The sequence below is a fragment of the Pseudophryne corroboree genome, chromosome 1 (genome assembly GCF_028390025.1).
Source record: "Pseudophryne corroboree isolate aPseCor3 chromosome 1, aPseCor3.hap2, whole genome shotgun sequence".
NCBI lineage: Eukaryota > Metazoa > Chordata > Amphibia > Anura > Myobatrachidae > Pseudophryne > Pseudophryne corroboree.
In genome coordinates, this window is record NC_086444.1 from 624,350,690 (window position 1) to 624,369,255 (window position 18,566).

Here is an 18,566-nt window from a genome sequence, read left to right on the forward strand (position 1 = left end):
ATCTACCCCTAGTATCATTTACTCCACTTCTGCCAGTGGGATCAGTCCTGTGTCCACGACAAATAAAGACTCTGACAGTGAGCAGACACTTCATAAAAAAAACCTTCTAGACTAAATCTAGGAGAATGGGTTACTAACCCAGATTAATTGCTGCCATAAATCTATAGATCTCTGTCAAAGGGTAAAGTCCATGATTATGGACCTCATTCTGTAAGGACTGCAAATTCTGCTTTTAAGCAGAATCTGCAGTCCTTGCAATCACATGCTGGGGGCCTCCCATTGCAGGGCAAGGCCACCCAGCATGTGACCAACCCACTGCGATCACGCTGTAATTATGATTGCGCCGCAATTATAGCGTGGTCGCAGAAATTGTGGATGCCTCCTGCCGGCGCAGCCTGTCTGTAAGCTGCCGCCATTCTCTCAATCCGAGTGGCGCAGCACCCGCCGCTAAAACGCCACCGACACGCCCCCGTTTCCCCCGATGCGGCCTGAAAACGCTCGGATGCCGCCAGCCCCACAAACGCCTCTGCCTGATTGACAGGCAGAGGCGTTCGCGGGGCTGGCGGCATCCGCAGTTAATGCGATCCAGTTAAAGTGATCCAATTGCATTGACTACTTGCGCATGCACGGGAGATGCGCCGAGCGCACCTTTCTCAAAAACTGTGGTAGTGACCTGAAAAAGGCCCTATAATACCAAAACCGGATATGTATGGCTTTTATTTAAGGGCAGCTTCTCAAAAACACAATGTCAAACATGCTGTGATCACGCAGAACGGGTCCTGTGCATGCACAGTTCCCCCACCATCAGATTTGTGCTTAAACCATTGGATATGCATACAAATCCGAATCAGACCCAATGTGAGGCAAACAGCTAAAGCTTGGCAAAACAGACTCCTACAACAAAACCACACAAGCAAATGGGTTATAAAAAAAAAAATATTGACTGGTCAAGTTAAAGCCCAGACCTCAACTCCTGCTTTGGTGGGAACTTGTGAGCATAAACCAACACCCTCACAAAGCCATGAGCTCTATTCTCACATTTGTTTTATGTTGGCTTATTTTTGTCCAATATACAATGGAAAAGTAAAAACTGTTAGTCACACGAGATTTGTCAAATTCTAGAACTGGGTAATTATATATTTCCCCATATATAAAAACACATACACAAAAGTATGCATTGTTTTCACATGAATATGATAAAAGCATGGAAATACCTTTCAAACTGTGAAACTATAGTTCTTCAAATCCAGCTGAGAAATTTATACTAATGTTTGTTCAGCAGTAGCTTTGAAACACATTGTAATGTTATGCTTTATGGCAATCTAAAGAGATTTCGTAAAGAAAATGTTTAAATGAGAACAAAGTTACTATGACAAGCGCTACCCCATCCCCATACCTAACTCTGCTCAGCTCCTCCTCACCCTTCTAATGTAGGAACGCCCTCATTTCTTCCCGTAGACCGTCTTGTGCTCAGTCTGGCACGTGGCTGCCTTGCGCTGTATCTCTGCCGTGACTGTTGGTCTCTCCTATTTTCCCCTTCCCGGCTCTCTTCGCCTGGTCCGCTTGCTCCAAAGATTGGGAACTCCAGTCCTTCGTTAAAGATGCCAAAAGTAACTTGGCCATAGCCAGGAGACAATGTGAATTGGGTGGGTTCAAGGTTCTTTTGGAATCAAGTGATTAGGAGAAATTGTGTTAACAGAAGAACAAGTTAAATATGAAACAAATAAATCAAAATTCAGAGAGAATGGTTACAAGTTGCTTACCTCAAATGGATGTCTGTTCTGATCTGTTCCAGAAGTACTGCTACTGTTTTCTGTGTTCCTACAGAAACAAAGCAAACGATTAATGTCTCTTGCTTAGGCAGGGCTAATTAGTTAAAAGTTACAGAGCTATGAAAAATGTTATGCCAAAAAGATACAATTCTTGGAGAACCTCAAAGTCATCTGGCCAATACTAATCAGAGACCTCAACCAGATGTTAAAGTAATAAATAATATGTGATATGAAAAGGGAAGTACTGTATTATAGTATAGTTCCTAGGCTCACCCACCAATTGAAACCTTGTTCATCTCTGTTGTTTAGTCTAACATTACCAGTTAGCTAGCAGTGGATTTGTTTATTAAAAGAACTCTGTATAGGACACGTGGGCACTCGCTTAGGATAGAGGAGAGTAAATTCCGTACACAACGTAAGAAAGTGTTCTGCACGGTAAGGGCAATAAAGATTTGGAACTCCCTGCCGGAGGGGGTAATAATGGCAGACTCTGTAAATGTATTTAAAAGCGGATTGGACAAATTCCTAACTGGTAAATGTATCCAGGGCTATATATATATATATATATATATATATATATAAATAAGAATTTACTTACCGATAATTCTATTTCTCGTAGTCCGTAGTGGATGCTGGGGACTCCGTCAGGACCATGGGGACCAGCGGCTCCGCAGGAAACAGGGCACAAAAGTAAAAGCTTTAGGATCAGGTGGTGTGCACTGGCTCCTCCCCCTATGACCCTCCTCCAAGCATCAGTTAGGATACTGTGCCCGGACGAGCGTACACAATAAGGAAGGATTTTGAATCCCGGGTAAGACTCATACCAGCCACACCAATCACACTGTACAACCTGTGATCTGAACCCAGTTAACAGCGGAGCATCTGAAAAGATGGCTCACAACAATAATAACCCGATTTTTGTAACAATAACTATGTACAAGTATTGCAGACAATCCGCACTTGGGATGGGCGCCCAGCATCCACTACGGACTACGAGAAATAGAATTATCGGTAAGTAAATTCTTATTTTCTCTGACGTCCTAAGTGGATGCTGGGGACTCCGTCAGGACCATGGGGATTATACCAAAGCTCCCAAACGGGCGGGAGAGTGCGGATGACTCTGCAGCACCGAATGAGAGAACTCCAGGTCCTCCTCAGTCAGGGTGTGCCCCTGACCAAGTATCAGCTCGGCAAAGTTGTAAAGCCGAGACCCCTCGGGCAGCCGCCCAAGATGAGCCCACCTTCCTTGTGGAATGGGCATTTACATATTTTGGCTGTGGCAGGCCTGCCACAGAATGTGCAAGCTGAATTGTACTACACATCCAACTAGCAATCGTCTGCTTAGAAGCAAGAGCACCCAGTTTTTTGGGTGCATACAGGATAACAGCAAGTCAGTTTTCCTGACTCCAGCCGTCCTGGAAACTATATTTTCAGGGCCCTGACAACATCTAGCAACTTGGAGTCCTCCAAGTCCCTAGTAGCCGCAGGTACCACAATAAGCTGGTTCGGGTGAAACACTGACACCACCTTAGGGAGAAACTGGGGACGAGTCCGCAGCTCTGCCCTGTCCGAATGGACAATCAGATATGGGCTTTTTTGAGACAAACGCCGCCAATTCTGACACTCGCCTGGCCGAGGCCAGGGCCAACAGCATGGTCACTTTCCCTGTGAGATATTTCAAATCCACAGATTTGAGCGGTTTAAACCAATGTGATTTTAGGAATCCCAGAACTACGTTGAGATCCCACAGTGCCACTGGAGGCACAAAAGGGGGTTGTATATGCAGTACTCCCTTGACAAACTTCTGGACTTCAGGAACTGAAGCCAATTCTTTCTGGAAGAAAATCGACAGGGCCGAAATTTGAACCTTAATGGACCCCAATTTGAGGCCCATAGACACTCCTGTTTGCAGGAAATGCAGGAAACGACCGAGTTGAAATTTCTTCATGGGGCCTTCCTGGCCTCACACCACGCAACATATTTTCGCCACCTGTGGTGAGAATGTTGTGCGGTCACCTCCTTCCTGGCTTTGACCAGGGTAGGAATTACCTCTTCCGGAATGTCTTTTTCCCTTAGGATCCGGCGTTCAACCGCCATGCCGTCAAACGCAGCCGCGGTAAGTCTTGGAACAGACATGGTACTTGCTGAAGCAAGTCCCTTCTTAGCGGCAGAGGCCATGAGTCCTCTGTGAGCATCTCTTGAAGTTCCGGGTACCAAGTCCTTCTTGGCCAATCCGGAGCCACGAGTATAGTTCTTACTCCTCTACGTCTTATAATTCTCAATACCTTGGGTATGAGAAGCAGAGGAGGGAAGACATACACCGACTGGTACACCCACGGTGTTACCAGAACGTCCACAGCTATTGCCTGAGGGTCTTTTGACCTGGCTCAATACTTGTCCAGTTTTTTGTTCAGGCGGGACGCCATCATGTCCACCTTTGGTTTCCAACGGTTCACAATCATGTGGAAGACTTCCCGATGAAGTCCCCACTCTCCCGGGTGGAGGTTGTGCCTGCTGAGGAAGTCTGCTTCCCAGTTGTCCACTCCCGGAATGAACACTGCTGACAGTGCTATCACATGATTTTCCGCCCAGCGAAAAATCCTTGCAGTTTCTGCCATTGCCCTCCTGCTTCTTGTGCCGCCCTGTCTGTTTACGTGGGCGACTGCCGTGATGTTGTCCCACTGGATCAATACCGGCTGACCTTGAAGCAGAGGTCTTGCTAAGCTTAGAGCATTGTAAATTGCCCTTAGCTCCAGTATATTTATGTGGAGAAAAATCTCCAGACTTGATCACACTCCCTGGAAATTTTTTTTTTTCCTGTGTGACTGCTCCCCAGCCTCTCAGGCTGGCCTTCGTGGTCACCAGCATCCAATCCTGAATGCCGAATCTGCGGCCCTCTAGAAGATGAGCACTCTGTAACCACCACAGGAGAGACACCCTTGTCCTTGGAGATAGGGTTATCCGCTGATGCATCTGAAAATGCGATCCGGACCATTTGTCCAGCAGATCCCACTGAAAAGTTATTGCGTGGAATCTGCCGAATGGAATCGCTTCGTAATAAGCCACCATTTTTCCCAGGACTCTTGTGCAATGATGCACTGACACTTTTCCTGGTTTTAGGAGGTTCCTGACTAGCTCGGATAACTCCCTGGCTTTCTCCTCCGGGAGAAACACCTTTTTCTGGACTGTGTCCAGAACCATCCCTAGGAACAGCAGACGTGTCGTCGGAAACGGCTGCGATTTTGGATATTTAGAATCCACCCGTGCTGTCGTAGAACTACTTGAGATAGTGCTACTCCGACTTCCAACTGTTCTCTGGACCTTGCCCTTATCAGGAGATCGTCCAAGTAAGGGATAATTAAGACGCCTTTTCTTTGAAGAAGAATCATCATTTCGGCCATTACTTTGGTAAAGACCCGGGGTGCCGTGGACAATCCAAACGGCAGCGTCTGAAACGGATAGTGACAGTTCCGTACCACGAACCTGAGGTACCCTTGGTGAGAAGGGCAATTTGGGACATGGAGGTAAGCATCCTTGATGTCCAGGGACACCATATAGTCCCCTTCTTCCTGGTTCGCTATCACTGCTCTGAGTGACTCCATCTTGATTTGAACCTTTGTATGTAAGTGTTCAAAGATTTCCCATTTAGAATAGGTCTCACCGAGCCGTCTGGCTTCAGTACCACAATATAGTGTGGAATAATACCCCTTTCCTTGTTGTAGGAGGGGTACTTTGATTATCACCTGCTGGGAATACAGCTTGTGAATTGTTTCCAATACTGCCTCCCTGTCGGAGGAAGACGTTGGTAAAGCAGACATCAGGAGCCTGCGAGGGGGGAGACGTCTCGAATCTCCAGTCTGTACCCCTGGGATGCTACTTGTAGGATCCAGGGGTCCACTTGCGAGTGAGCCCACTACGCGCTGAACTCTTGAGACGACCCCCCACCGCACTTGAGTCCGCTTGTACGGCCCCAGCGTCATGCTGAGGACTTGGCAGAAGCTGTGGAGGGCTTCTGTTCCTGGGAATGGGCTGCCTGCTGCAGTCTTCTTCCCTTTCCTCTATCCCTGGGCAGATATGACTGGCCTTTTGCCCGCTTGCCCTTATGGGGACGAAAGGACTGAGGCTGAAAAGACGGTGTCTTTTTCTGCTGAGATGTGATTTGGGGTAAAAAAGGTGGATTTTCCAGCTGTTGCCGAGGCCACCAGGTCCGATGGACCGACCCCAAATAACTCCTCCCCTTTATACGGCAATACTTCCATGTGCCGTTTGGAATCTGCATCACCTGACCACTGTCGTGTCCATAAACATCTTCTGGCAGATATGGACATCGCACTTACTCTTGATGCCAGAGTGCAAATATCCCTCTGTGCATCTCGCATATATAGAAATGCATCCTTTAAATGCTCTATAGTCAATAAAATACTGTCCCTGTCAAGGGTATCAATATTTTCAGTCAGGGAATCCGACCAAGCCACCCCAGCGCTGCACATCCAGGCTGAGGCGATCGCTGGTCGCAGTATAACACCAGTATGTGTGTATATACCTTTTTAGGATATTTTCCAGCCTCTCAGCTGGCTCCTTGAGGGCGGCCCTATCTGGAGACGGTACCGCCACTTGTTTTGATAAGCGTGTGAGCGCCTTATCCACCCTAAAGGGTGTTTCCCAACGCGCCCTAACTTCTGGCGGGAAAGGGTATACCGCAAATAATTTTCTATCGGGGGAAACCCACGCATCATCACACACTTCATTTAATTTATCTGATTCAGGAAAAACCACATGTAGTTTTTTCACACTCCACATAATACCCTTTTTTGTGGTACTTGTAGTATCAGAAATATGTAACACCTCCTTCATTGCCCTTAACATGTAACGTGTGGCCCTAAAGGAAAATACGTTTGCTTCTTCACCGTCGACACTGGAGTCAGTGTCAGTGTCTGTGTCGACCGACTGAGGTAAATGAGCGTTTTACAGCCCCTGACGGTGTTTGAGACGCCTGGACAGGTACTAATTTGTTTGCCGGCCGTCTCATGTCGTCAACCGACCTTGCAGCGTGTTGACATTATCACGTAATTCCTTAAATAAGCCATCCATTCCGGTGTCGACTCCCTAGAGAGTGACATCACCATTTCAGGCAATTGCTCCGCCTCCTCACCAACATCGTCCTCATACATGTCGACACACACGTACCGACACACAGCACACACACAGGGAATGCTCTGATAGAGGACAGGACCCCACTAGCCCTTTGGGGAGACAGAGGGAGAGTTTGCCAGCACACACCAAAACGCTATAATTATACAGGGACAACCTTTATATAAGTGTTTTTCCCTTATAGCATTTTAATATATATATATATATATATATATATATATATATATATATATATATATATACACATATCGCCAAATAAGTGCCCCCCCTCTCTGTTTTAACCCTGTTTCTGTAGTGCAGTGCAGGGGAGAGCCTGGGAGCCTTCCCACCAGCATTTCTGTGAGGGAAAATGGCGCTGTGTGCTGAGGAGAATAGGCCCCGCCCCCTTTTCGGCGGGCTTCTTCTCCCGTTTTTCTGAGACCTGGCAGGGGTTAAATACATCCATATAGCCCCCAGGGGCTATATGTGATGTATTTTTAGCCAGAATAAGGTACTATCATTGCTGCCCAGGGCGCCCCCCCCCAGCGCCCTGCACCCTCAGTGACCGCTGCTATGAAGTGTGCTGACAACAATGGCGCACAGCTGCAGTGCTGTGCGCTACCTTATGAAGACTGAAGAGTCTTCTGCCGCCGTTTCTGGACCTTCACTTTTCGGCATCTGCAAGGGGGGTCGGCGGCGCGGCTCCGGGACGAACCCCAGGGTGAGACCTGTGTTCCGACTCCCTCTGGAGCTAATGGTGTCCAGTAGCCTAAGAAGCCAATCCATCCTGCACGCAGGTGAGTTCACTTCTCTCCCCTAAGTCCCTCGTAGCAGTGAGCCTGTTGCCAGCAGGACTCACTGAAAATAAAAAACCTAACAAACTTTTACTCTAAGCAGCTCTTTAGGAGAGCCACCTAGATTGCACCCTTCTCGGCCGGGCACAAAAATCTAACTGAGGCTTGGAGGAGGGTCATAGGGGGAGGAGCCAGTGCACACCACCTGATCCTAAAGCTTTTACTTTTGTGCCCTGTCTCCTGCGGAGCCGCTGGTCCCCATGGTCCTGACGGAGTCCCCAGCATCCACTTAGGACGTCAGAGAAGAAAAAAAAAAAAAAAAAAAAAAAAATTATATATATATATTAAGATTTCACTCACCGATAAATCTATTTCTCGTAGTCCGTAGTGGATGCTGGGACTCCGTAAGGACCATGGGGAATAGCGCAGGAGACAGGGCACAAGAATAAAAGCTTTAGGATCAGGTGGTGTGCACTGGCTCCTCCCCCTATGACCCTCCTCCAAGCCTCAGTTAGGATACTGTGCCCGGACGAGCGTACATAATAAGGAAGGATATTGAATCCCGGGTAAGACTCATACCAGCCACACCAATCACACCGTACAACTCGTGATCTGAACCCAGTTAACAGTATGATAAACGAAAGGAGCCTCTGAAAAGATGGCTCACAACAATAATAACCCGAATTTTGTAACAATAACTATATACAAGTATTGCAGACAATCCGCACTTGGGATGGGCGCCCAGCATCCACTACGGACTACGAGAAATAGATTTATCGGTGAGTAAAATCTTATTTTCTCTGATGTCCTAGTGGATGCTGGGACTCCGTAAGGACCATGGGGATTATACCAAAGCTCCCAAACGGGCGGAAGAGTGCGGATGACTCTGCAGCACCGAATGAGAGAACTCCAGGTCCTCCTCAGCCAGGGTATCAAATTTGTAGAATTTAGCAAACGTGTTTGCCCCTGACCAAGTAGCTGCTCGGCAAAGTTGTAAAGCCGAGACCCCTCGGGCAGCCGCCCAAGATGAGCCCACTTTCCTTGTGGAATGGGCTTTTACAGATTTTGGCTGTGGCAGGCCTGCCACAGAATGTGCAAGCTGAATTGTACTACAAATCCAACGAGCAATCGTCTGCTTAGAAGCAGGAGCACCCAGCTTGTTGGGTGCATACAGGATAAACAGCGAGTCAGATTTTCTGACTCCAGCCGTCCTGGAAACATATATTTTCAGGGCCCTGACAACGTCAAGCAACTTGGAGTCCTCCAAGTCCCTAGTAGCCGCAGGTACCACAATAGGTTGGTTCATGTGAAATGCAGAAACCACCTTAGGGAGAAATTGAGGACGAGTCCTCAATTCTGCCCTGTCAGAATGAAAAATTAAGTAAGGGCTTTTATATGATAAAGCCGCCAATTCTGACACACGCCTGGCTGAAGCCAGGGCTAACAGCATCGACACCTTCCATGTGAGATATATTAAGTCCACAGTGGTGAGTGGTTCAAACCAATGTGACTTTAGGAAACTCAAAACAACATTGAGATCCCAAGGTGCCACTGGAGGCACAAAAGGAGGCTGTATATGCAGTACCCCTTTTACAAATGTCTGAACTTCAGGCACGGAAGCCAGTTCTTTCTGGAAGAAAATCGACAGGGCCGAAATTTGAACCTTAATGGACCCTAATTTTAGGCCCATAGACAGTCCTGTTTGCAGGAAATGGAGGAAACGACCCAGTTGAAATTCCTCTGTAGGGGCCTTCTTGGCCTCACACCACGCAACATATTTTCGCCAAATGCGGTGATAATGTTTTGCGGTTACATCCTTCCTGGCTTTGATCAGGGTAGGGATGACTTCATCTGGAATGCCTTTTTCCTTCAGGATCCGGCGTTCAACCGCCATGCCGTCAAACGCAGCCGCGGTAAGTCTTGGAACAGACAAGGCCCCTGCTGGAGCAGGTCCTTTCTTAGAGGTAGAGGCCACGGGTCTTCCGTGATCATCTCTTGAAGTTCCGGGTACCAAGTCCTTCTTGGCCAATCCGGAACCACGAGTATAGTTCTTACTCCTCTCCTTCTTATGATTCTCAGTACTTTTGGTATGAGAGGCAGAGGAGGGAACACATACACTGACTGGTACACCCACGGTGTTACCAGAGCGTCCACCGCTATTGCCTGAGGGTCCCTTGACCTGGCGCAATACCTGTCTAGTTTTTTGTTTAGACGGGACGCCAACATGAACACTGCTGACAGTGCTATCACATGATTTTCCGCCCAGCGAAGAATCCTTGCAGCTTCTGCCATTGCCCTCCTGCTTCTCGTGTCGCCCTGTCTGTTTACGTGGGCGACTGACGTGATGTTGTCCGATTGGATCAATACCGCCTGACCCTGAAGCAGGGGTTTCGCTTGACTTAGGGCATTGTAAATGGCCCTTAGTTCCAGAATGTTTATATGAAGAGATGTTTCCATGCTTGACCACAAGCCCTGGAAATTTCTTCCCTGTGTGACTGCTCCCCAGCCTCTCAGGCTGGCATCCGTGGTCACCAGGATCCATTCCTGAATGCCAAATCTGCGGCCCTCTAGCAGATGAGCACTCTGCAGCCACCACAGAAGAGACACCCTTGTCCTTGGCGACAGGGTTATCCGCTGATGCATCTGAAGATGCGATCCGGACCATTTGTCCAGTAGATCCCACTGAAACGTTCTTGCATGGAATCTTCCGAATGGAATCGCTTCGTAAGAAGCCACCATTTTTCCCAGGACCCTCGTGCACTGATGCACTGACACCTGGCCTGGTTTTAGGAGGTTCCTGACTAGCTCGGATAACTCCCTGGCCTTCTCCTCCGGGAGAAACACCTTCTTCTGGACTGTTTCCAGAATCATTCCTAGGAACAGTAGACGTGTCGTTGGAATCAGCTGCGATTTTGGAATATTTAGGATCCACCCGTGCTGACGTAACACTACCTGAGATAGTGCTACTCCGACTTCTAACTGTTCCCTGGACCTTGCCCTTATCAGGAGATCGTCCAAGTAAGGGATAATTAAGATGCCTTTTCTTCGAAGAAGAATCATCATTTCGGCCATTACCTTGGTAAAGACCCGAGGTGCCGTGGACAACCCAAACGGCAGCGTCTGAAACTGATAATGACAGTTTTGTACTACAAACCTGAGGTACCCTTGGTGAGAAGGGTAAATTGGGACGTGGAGATAAGCATCTTTGATGTCCAGAGACACCATATAGTCCCCTTCTTCCAGGTTCGCTATCACTGCTCTGAGTGACTCCATCTTGAATTTGAACCTTTTTATGTAAGTGTTCAAGGATTTCAGATTTAAAATTGGTCTCACCGAGCTGTCCGGCTTCGGTACCACAAACAGCGTGGAATAATACCCCTTTCCTTGTTGTAGGAGGGGTACCTTGTGTTGAAATATGGACAACAGACTATGGTTTTGTTTATATGCATGTAGTTACCGTACAGGGGCAGCAGATGGCGCTGTATAGTTACAGAGATGTAGTGTTTGTCTGTTGCATATGTTATGTACTTGTTTGTTTTACCTCACATGTGTGTTCATTCTAGAAGAGTCTCTGAGGGAGAAGGAGATAAGCTGATGATACTGAAACCTGTTGTATTGATCCTGCTATTTCAGTACTATATAAACAAGATATACATCTCAAGTCTCGTTCTGTCTGTATACAAGGTAACTCCTGAGGTAATACTTTATCTAAGGCTCCCCACTGCACACCTATGGTATCGATCCATCGCACTATACCAACAGGTTATGGGCCCAGACTGGAGTCTGTACAAGATAAAGTTTTCAGGAGTGCATCCCAAGCAGCATCCAGATCACGAGTCGCACTGCAAGTCCCAGCAGGCGCAGACAGCAGACTGTGTAACGCACAAGAAACAACCCAGGAGAACCTTGGAAAGAAAACTGTGAGTAAAACAAGTTTAATACCACAGAAGAATAGAGAGATCTATACAAGGAAGGGTTATGGCAAATTACACAGATCTCAGACTAGCTGCAAGCAAGCTTTCTAATGAGAACTATCAAACATGGAAGTTTAAAGTAGAAATGCTATTAACCAGAGATGATTTATGGGATGTTATAAATGCAGACAGACCTGAAGGAGAGGATCAGCAGTGGATTAAGAAGGACAGACAGGCAAGAGCCACTATAAGTTTACTAGTGGAAGATGAACAGCTTATACACATAAGACAAGAGAATACAGCTAAAGGCATGTGGTGTGCTTTACAGAGAGTGCATGAAGGATCAAGTTTGAACAGCAAACTATTCCTATTAAGAAAATTATATCAAATGAGATTTAATAAAGGCAAGACAATGCAAGAACACATCAGTGCACTACTAGAGATAACCATACAGCTCAGGTCAATGGGAGAAGAAATCAAAAGCAACCACATAGTAGCCATCCTCCTTTGCAGTTTACCAGATACATACAGTGCACTAATAAACGCACTAGAAATGAGACCTGAAGCAGAAATCACACCAGACTTTGTGAAGAACAGGCTCATAGAGGAGTATCAACGCAGAAAGGAGCTTACAGAGTGCAATACTGAAAGTGACACAGAGAAAGCACTTAAAATGGCGGACACTAAGCCACACACCAGGGAAACAAGAGCATGTTTCAGATGCAAGAAAGTGGGTCACCTGAAAAGAGATTGCACCATATGGAAGACAGAGCAGCACAAACCACCAGAAAGATTACACAAACAAAGAGCCAAAGCCACACTTACAGATACAGGAGCACACAAGTGGAATGGAACATTTAAAGCGACAGTAATCCAATTATCAGAAAAGTGGTATGTAGACTCAGGAGCGACTAGTCACATGACAAACAACAAGGACTTCTTTACTGAACTTGATTTGAACCATAAAGAAACAATCTACCTAGCAGATGGAACAAATATCATTGCAGAAGGGAAAGGGAATGGTAAATTCCTATGCTCCAAGGGTAATGGCAGCTATACAGAAATACCCGTAACAGATGTGCTATATGTTCCCAAGCTTGAGGGAGCACTGCTATCAGTAAAGAATCTAGTAGAAAAAGGACTTACTGTAAAGTTTCAGAATAATAAGTGTTTTATCCAAAACGGAAGAGAAACACTAGCTACAGCCAGAATAAAAGAACATTTATACTGTCTGGATATTGCAGCACAGCAGGCAAAGCTGAGTACACAGAAACACGCTGACTGTATTCACAAGTGGCATAGAAGATTAGGACACAGACACCCAGATTGCATAAAGGAAATGCAGAAGAGAGACCTAGCCAGGGATCTCAAAGTGTCAGACTGTTCAGAAATGATGAAGTGTCAATGCTGCATAAAAGCGAAAGCGACAAGGACATCAATTCCTAAGAAAAGTGAAAACAGAGCTTCCAGACCACTAGACCTGGTACATAGTGATGTATGCGGACCTATGAAAACGCGAACCGTAGGAGACAAAAGGTATATACTGACATTCATTGACGACTACTCCAGGTTCACAGTCACTTATCTAATAAAAAGTAAAGATGAAGTCTTTGAAAAGCTGCAAGACTATGTGAACATGACCAGAAACAGGTTCAAGAGGAATATGCTAACTCTACGCAGCGACAATGGAGGCGAGTTCACAGGACAGAAAATAGAACGGTACTTAAGAGGACTCGGTATTGAGCATCAGAAGACAGTACCATATACACCAGAGCAAAATGGCGTATCTGAGAGGAAAAACAGATCACTAACAGAAATGATAAGGTGCATGCTTACAGATTCAGGACTACCTGATAAATATTGGGGTGAAGCAGCAGCAACAGCCACCTATCTTCAAAACAGACTACTTTCCAAAGCAGTAAGGAAGACACCATATGAGCTGTGGCACGGTAAGAAACCCAGCTTAAAGCACATTAGAGTTTTTGGATGCAGAGCCTTCGTCTACATTCCTGCTGAAAAACGAAGCAAGTTGCAGAACCGAGCAGAAGAGGGAGTTCTAGTCGGTTATAGTGAACATTCAAAAGGCTACAGAATCTTAAATCCAAGAACTGGAAAAGTAGTTATAAGCAACAGTGTGACATTCATAGAAGAAACACGAGATGATGTCATAACTCCAGTAGACTCTACTGAAGAAGAAGAAAGCACCAAATCCAAAGAAACAGATGAAGTAGAGATCACTCAAGAAGTTGAAGTACAACACAAGACAAATACCAGCGACACTCATGAGAGTGCATCCGAGGGTGTGAGACGCTCTTCAAGAGAAAATAAGGGAAAAGCACCTACACGTTTATCTTACAAAGCAAAAGCCGTTAACATGCAAGAACCTGCATCACGAGAAGAAGTTGCTAAAGGATATTCACAGAAATTTGGAGAAGATTATGATGAAACGTTTGCTCCAGTTGTGAAGCACACTACCATTAGAACCTTACTCCTAACAGCAGCCATAAAGGGTATGAAAGTGAAACATTTCGATGTAAAGACGGCTTTCCTACATGGTGAACTAAAGGAAGATATATACATGGAACAACCACCAGGCTTCGTGAATTCTCAGAACCCAGATCATGTATGTAAACTGAACAAGAGTATATATGGTCTTAAACAAGCAGCAAGAGCATGGAATACAAAGATAAATGGAGTTCTGACAGAAAAGGGATTCATCAGAAGCAAAGCAGACCCATGTCTCTATACAAAGTTGATAGAGGAAAGATGGTTCTATGTATTAATTTACGTGGACGATTTGCTAGTTTGTTTCGAACAAGAAGGGGACGAAGTTGAATTGTTACAAGAACTAAACCGTCAGTTTGAAACAAAAGACCTCGGCCACATAACGCATTACTTGGGAATGCAAATCTCAAGAGAAGGTGATGGAACATTCACACTAAGTCAGAAATACAAAATTCAGGAAACCATTGAGGAATTTGGTATGCAAGATGCAAAGACAGCAAGCACTCCTATGGAGACAAGTTATGAAAAGGAACCAAATGATCAGAGCAACCTGTTAGAGGATAACCATCTATACAGAAAAGCCATAGGAAAATTGCTATACATTGCAACCGTCACCAGACCAGATATCTCCACAGCAGTCGGGATTTTAAGCAGAAAAGTCTCTAAACCAACAAAGATGGATTGGAATGCAGTTAAGAGGGTAATTCGTTACTTAAAGGGAACGATTAACAAGAAGCTTAAGCTCTCAGCAAACACAAGTCACAAGTTAACAGGATATGTTGACGCAGATTGGGCTGGAGACACAAGTGACAGAAAATCCACAAGTGGATATCTATTCTCTATTGGAGAAGGATTAATCAGCTGGACAAGCAAGAAGCAGTCTACCGTAGCACTATCTTCTACAGAAGCTGAATATATTGCAGCAGCTCACGCCAGTCAAGAAGTGGTATGGTTAATGCAACTACTATCAGACCTAGGAATGCCTCAAGAAGAACCTATCAAGATATATGAGGATAATCAAGGATGCATTGCACTAGCGCAAACAGAAAGAGTGAACCCAAGAACCAAGCACATTGATGTCAAGCATCACTTCCTGAGGGATCTACAGGAACAAGGTCTTATAGAGTTGAACTATTGCCCAACAGAAGATATGACAGCTGATATCATGACTAAGCCTCTTACCAGAGAGAGACATTGGAGACTTACGTCAAAGATGGGTCTAACTGAAGAAACCCAGTCTGTTGAGAAGGGGTGTTGAAATATGGACAACAGACTATGGTTTTGTTTATATGCATGTAGTTACCGTACAGGGGCAGCAGATGGCGCTGTATAGTTACAGAGATGTAGTGTTTGTCTGTTGCATATGTTATGTACTTGTTTGTTTTACCTCACATGTGTGTTCATTCTAGAAGAGTCTCTGAGGGAGAAGGAGATAAGCTGATGATACTGAAACCTGTTGTATTGATCCTGCTATTTCAGTACTATATAAACAAGATATACATCTCAAGTCTCGTTCTGTCTGTATACAAGGTAACTCCTGAGGTAATACTTTATCTAAGGCTCCCCACTGCACACCTATGGTATCGATCCATCGCACTATACCAACACCTTGATTATCACCTGCTGGGAATACAGCTTGTGAATGGCTTCCAAAACTGCCTCCCTGTCGGAGGGAGACTTTGGTAGAGCAGACTTCAGGAACCGGCGAGGGGGAAACGCCTCGAATTCCAGTTTGTACCCCTGCGATACTACCTGTAGAATCCAGGGGTCCACTTGCGAGTGAGCCCACTGCGCGTTGAAATTCTTGAGACGGGCCCCCACCGTCTCTGAGTCTGCTTGTAAAGCCCCAGCGTCATGCTGAAGACTTGGCAGAAGCAGGGGAGGGCTTCTGCTCCTGGGAAGCGGCTGCATGGTGCAGTCTTTTTCCTCTTCCTCTGCCCCGGGGCAGAAGTGAGTGGCCTTTTGCTCGCTTGTACTTATGGGAACGAAAGGACTGAGTTTGAAAAGACGGTGTCTTTTTCTGCTGATGTGAGGTGACCTGGGGTAAAAAGGTGGACTTTCCAGCCGTTGCCGTGGCCACCAGGTCCGATAGACCAGCCCCAAATAACTCCTCCCCTTTATACGGCAATACTTCCATATGTCGTTTGGAATCCGCATCCCCTGACCACTGTCGCGTCCATAATGCTCTTCTGGCAGAAATGGACATAGCACTTACTCTTGATGCCAGGGTGCAAATATCCCTCTGTGCATCACGCATATATAGTAATGCATCCTTCAAATGCTCTATAGTTAACAATATATTGTCCCTGTCCAGGGTATCAATATTTTCAGTCAGGGAATCCGACCACGCGACTCCAGCACTGCACATCCAGGCTGAAGCGATAGCTGGTCGCAGTATAATACCAGTATGTGTGTATATACTTTTTAGGATATTTTCCAGCCTTCTATCAGCTGGTTCTTTGAGGGTGGCCGTATCAGGAGACGGTAACGCTACTTGTTTAGATAAACGCGTGAGCGCTTTATCTACCCTAGGGGGTGTTTCCCAACGCGCCCTAACCTCTGGCGGGAAAGGGTATAGTGCCAATAATTTATTAGAAATTAGCAGTTTTTTTGTCGGGGGAAACCCACGCTTTATCACACACCTCATTTAATTCATCTGACTCAGGAAAAACTATTGGTAGTTTTTTCACACCCCACATAATACCCTTCTTTGTGGTACTTGTAGTGTCAGAAATGTTCAATGCCTCCTTCATTGCCGTGATCATGTAACGTGTGGCCCTACTGGACATTACGTTTGTCTCCTCACCGTCGACACTAGACTCAGTATCTGTGTCTGTGTCGACCCACTGAGGTAACGGGCGTTTTAGGGCCCCTGACGGTGTCTGAGACGCCTGGACTTTCATGTCGTCAACAGTTTTTTGCAAAGTGCTGACATTGTCACGTAATTCTTTAAATACGATCATCCAGTCAGGTGTCGACTCCCTAGGGGGTGACATCACTAACCCAGGCAATTGCTCCGCCTCCACATCATTTTCCTCCTCATACATGTCGACACACACGTACCGACACACAGCACACACACCGGGAATGCTCTGATAGAGGACAGGACCCCACCAGCCCTTTGGAGAGACAGAGGGACAGAGGGAGAGTTTGCCAGCACACACCAAGCGCTATATATATATATATATATATATACAGGGATAACCTTATATAACTGCTGTTTTTATTATTAGCTGCCAATAGTGCCCCCCCTTCTCTTTTTTACCCTGATTCTGTAGCAGGTCTGCAGGGGAGAGTCAGGGAGCCGTCCTTCGAAGCTGTGAGGGAAAATGGCGCTTGTGTGCTGAGGAGATAGGCTCCGCCCCTTCACGACGTCCTTATCTCCCGCTCTTTTCTGGAAAAATGGCAGGGGTTAAATACATCCATATAGCCCAGGAGCTATATGTGATGTATTTCTTTTTGCCAACCTAAGGTATATCTGTTATATTGCGTCTCAGGGCGATCCCCCCCCCCCCCCCCTGCACCCTCAGTGACCGGAGTGTGAAGTGTGCTGAGAGCAATGGCGCACAGCTGCAGTGCTGTGCGCTACCTTAGTTGAAGACAGGACCGTCTTCTGCCGCCGATTTCACCGGACCTCTTCGCTCTTCTGGCTCTGTAAGGGGGCCGGCGGCGCGGCTCCGGGACCCATCCAGGCTGAACCTGTGATCGTCCCTCTGGAGCTAATGTCCAGTAGCCTAAGAAACCCAATCCACTCTGCACGCAGGTGAGTTCGTTTCTTCTCCCCTTAGTCCCACGATGCAGTGAGCCTGTTGCCAGCAGGACTCACTGAAAATAAAAAACCTAAAATAAACTTTTATTCTAAGCAGCTCAGGAGAGCCACCTAGCCTGCACCCTTCTCGTTCGGGCACAAAAATCTAACTGAGGCTTGGAGGAGGGTCATAGGGGGAGGAGCCAGTGCACACCACCTGATCCTAAAGCTTTTATTCTTGTGCTCTGTCTCCTGCGGAGCCGCTATTCCCCATGGTCCTTACGGAGTCCCAGCATCCACTAGGACGTCAGAGAATATATATATATATATATATATATATATATATATATATATATATATTTATTTATTTCTCTTACGTCCTAGAGGATGCTGGGGACTCCGTAAGGACCATGGGGTATAGACGGGCTCCGCAGGAGTAAGGGCACCTAAAAAGAACTTTGACTATGGGTGTGCACTGGCTCCTCCCTCTATGCCCCTCCTCCAGACCTCAGTTAGATCTTGTGCCCAGAGGAGAATGGGTGCACTGCAGAGAGCTCTCCAGAGTTTTCTGTTGAAGAAGAATTTTGTTAGGTTTTTTATTTTCAGGGAGTCCTGTTGGCAACAGGCTCCCTGCATCGTGGGACCGAGGAGAGAGAAGCAGAGCTGGCTTGTCAAGTTGGGCACTGCTTCTAAGGCTACTGGA

At 46.4% G+C, this 18,566-nt stretch overlaps 1 protein-coding gene across 1 annotated transcript in view; it reads right to left on the bottom strand.

Moving 5' to 3' along the window:
* Nucleotides 1-18,566, bottom strand: part of RNF126 (ring finger protein 126) — a 99,551-nt gene that overhangs the window by 60,845 nt on the left and 20,140 nt on the right. The window contains exons 3-4 of the mRNA XM_063914483.1: nt 1,764-1,821; nt 1,422-1,660 (exon numbers count right to left, since the gene is read on the bottom strand). Coding sequence (XP_063770553.1) covers nt 1,422-1,660; nt 1,764-1,821 — 297 coding nt within the window. The remainder of the gene's footprint in view (nt 1-1,421; nt 1,661-1,763; nt 1,822-18,566) is intronic.